The following is a 2,637-nucleotide window of genomic DNA, read 5'->3' as shown; positions in this document are numbered from 1 at the left end:
TACATCTTTTTTTTTCTTTACTGAGACTATGTTCTAAAGAACAAATAGAATCCAGAAAAAGGTGGATACATTTATAGCTACTTAGAACAATATCCCAACCATCAATACCTTAAGAGTTTTATAGTAAACCTCCATTCATCTTCATCCAATGAAGAGAATTACTGTCCATTATTTTGACAGATAGCCCTGAAGAATAACTTTGGGGCTAGGGATTTAGTTCAGTGGTGCTGCCACCTGCCTTGCAAGCGCAAGGACCTGCGTTTGATCCATGGTACCAAGAAAAAGGAAAAGAAAAAGAATAACTTTGTTTTATTGTCATGATCTGTGAAAAGAAAACAGTGTAGACAGTTCAAGGGAGGACAGAGTATGCCCTGTTTTAGGTTCCAAATTTCTTCTTTTTGATGGGTGGGGGGAGCTGAGCGATGATATCATCAAGGGGTCGTTCTACTGCCACAAGTGTCCTTTCATCCAAAAGATCCATAAAAAGTAAGGGCTGCAGAAAAATGAAAGTGATACAAGTAGTTATGATTCAGGGACAGAGCTAAGTTAGCCTGTTCAAAGTCAAAGGATCTAAGTCTTACAAGCTTTCCAGCCCTCAGACTTAAAACAGTTGGAAAGATTGGGAGCTTATAACTGAGTTCACCCATAAGAAGTATGCTTGTGGAACTTCTGAGCTGGGCAAGATGGTTGTAACATGATAATCTCGATGGACATGTTTTATATACCATGAAAATATTAATCAGAACAGAGAAAATCAAAATATATTCAGTGACTTCCATTTGCTTGAAATTTATGTTGTGGATCATTCAACTACACTTCAAATTGAAAATCCAGCTTTCACACTAACAGAGACCCCCACCAAAGAATCAGCATCATGTTCTACTACATACAGCTTTCATCTGAGGTTAAGTGTGATATGTCTGTCTTCCAGTAACTTACTGAGGTAGGAACACTGAAATACAGACACAAGTGACAGAAAACCTCAGAAAGGTCACTTCTCTCCCACAAACCACGCTTTATGCCCATACAATGAAGGGGCTCTTCTGTTCTTTTTGTTGAGCATATGTCTGTTAATATCACAAAGAACCAACCATCTAGAATATATTACAGGATATTTTACCTTATATATCTTTGAAATTTTAAAGGCATGGGCTGTGCGCCTCCGGAAGACATCTGATTCATTTGTAGGAGGAAGTGGATTATAAAGTACTGTTTTGTCATTCGGAAGAGGCTAAAAAGACAAAGACATACTATTCAAAGTGTTACTTTTATTGGGCTTCTATAGACCAAAGGACTGTAGTAGTTTTTCAGGTCAACACCATCTTCCCACCACTGCGTTATACATTCACTACCTCCCTGACTTTTCCTTACTTCGGGAAGAGAGCTGTGGCACTCTTCCAGCCATGGAGAGCTTGCTACTCTATGCCAGTGAGATCAAAGGGCAGCTGGGGCTTCTGGTCAGCTTCATTAGTAACACTGTGTAGAACAGAACAAACAGGCATGTGCAGAGCTCAGCACAGGCAGCACTTGTGCTTTTTAGACTCTTCCCTAACCAGATCACAGAATGGCCAAGTGATTGAAGTTTCTCCAGGTGAAACTTCAACACAAATCATCTCCATTGATGTTACTGACACCTTGAGATGGCTACTGGGCAAACAAGGATACTTCATCTCTGTCTTCCTTGGGAAATAGTTCTGTCCAATACAAGGAAGTGCTTGGGGAAAAGCAAACTGAGCTGAGTTACAGAGAGGCATTCAGTGGGAGGGGCCCTTCCTGTATCACTCATCTCACAGAAGGCACTTGTCAGCCAGCTCTGCTTCCCACACCCAGAGGACATGGGGCCCACGAAATGAGTTTCAGTGACACATTCCTCTGCACACCTCCTGTACAGCCATATGCTGCTTTCCCCACGCTCCTTTCTACCCCCACCTTAACAGATGCAAAGAAAGTCAGTGCCAGTCGCAATTTAAGCTCAAAGTGCAGTGCAGGCATGACCATGGCCCACAATGTTCCTAGGAAAGAAAGTCCTTGCCCAGAGAAGACATGTATATTTGGAGTGAATCAAAGCAGCAGGAGGCAAAGAAGCTAGAGTCTCAAACTTAAGAAAACATTCACATACCTCCTAACTCAGAGTCATAAAGAACGGGATTTAAAAAACAAAAACAAAAAATGGAATTTTCTTGGCAGGACTATGCTCACAACATTCACGACCAGCTCCTCAAGCCTGTGACATCTTCAGCTAAAGGGCACAGTGGTCAAACATCTGCCTATATCTTTTTTAAGAAAATGACCTATTCAGTCACCCCAGGATTCAAAGTTGAAATTGAGTTAGACTCAATTGAGTGATAACCCCTGCCAATGGTTACTTCTTAATACTGACCTAATCACTTTCTTTCTTAAGTTTATGAGTTCATTGGCAAAGTAAAGAAAGTCACAGCAGCAAAAACTGATATGCACAGACCAGCCCCTCTTCTGGAAGCCTCCTGAGAGTGCGAATACAAGCAAGGGAATCTGTCAAATAAAAGCTCCTTTCCTCGGGGCCAGGGATCTAGCTCAGTGGTTCGGCGGCCTGCCTTGCAAGTGCAAGGACCTGAGTTCAATCCCTGGTACCAAAAAAAAAAAAAAAAAAAAAAAAAA

General features: G+C 41.5%; 1 protein-coding gene across 3 annotated transcripts in view; it reads right to left on the bottom strand.

Annotated features, from left to right (window-relative positions):
• Positions 1-311: 311 nt before the first annotated feature.
• Utp4 (UTP4 small subunit processome component) overlaps positions 312-2,637 on the bottom strand; it is a 31,085-nt gene continuing 28,759 nt past the window's right edge. For all 3 annotated transcript variants that reach the window (XM_010612336.3, XM_010612337.3, XM_033757945.1), the window contains 2 exons: positions 1,121-1,231; positions 312-493 (listed from right to left, as the gene is read on the bottom strand). In XM_010612336.3, coding sequence (XP_010610638.1) covers positions 377-493; positions 1,121-1,231 — 228 coding nt within the window. In that variant the 3' untranslated portion in view covers positions 312-376. The remainder of the gene's footprint in view (positions 494-1,120; positions 1,232-2,637) is intronic.

The sequence above is a fragment of the Fukomys damarensis genome, unplaced genomic scaffold, assembly GCF_012274545.1.
Source record: "Fukomys damarensis isolate Sample0158 unplaced genomic scaffold, DMR_v1.0_HiC HiC_scaffold_32, whole genome shotgun sequence".
Lineage (NCBI taxonomy): Eukaryota > Metazoa > Chordata > Mammalia > Rodentia > Bathyergidae > Fukomys > Fukomys damarensis.
Note: the sequence above shows the minus strand (reverse complement) of the source record. Positions and strands in the feature narration are given on the sequence as shown.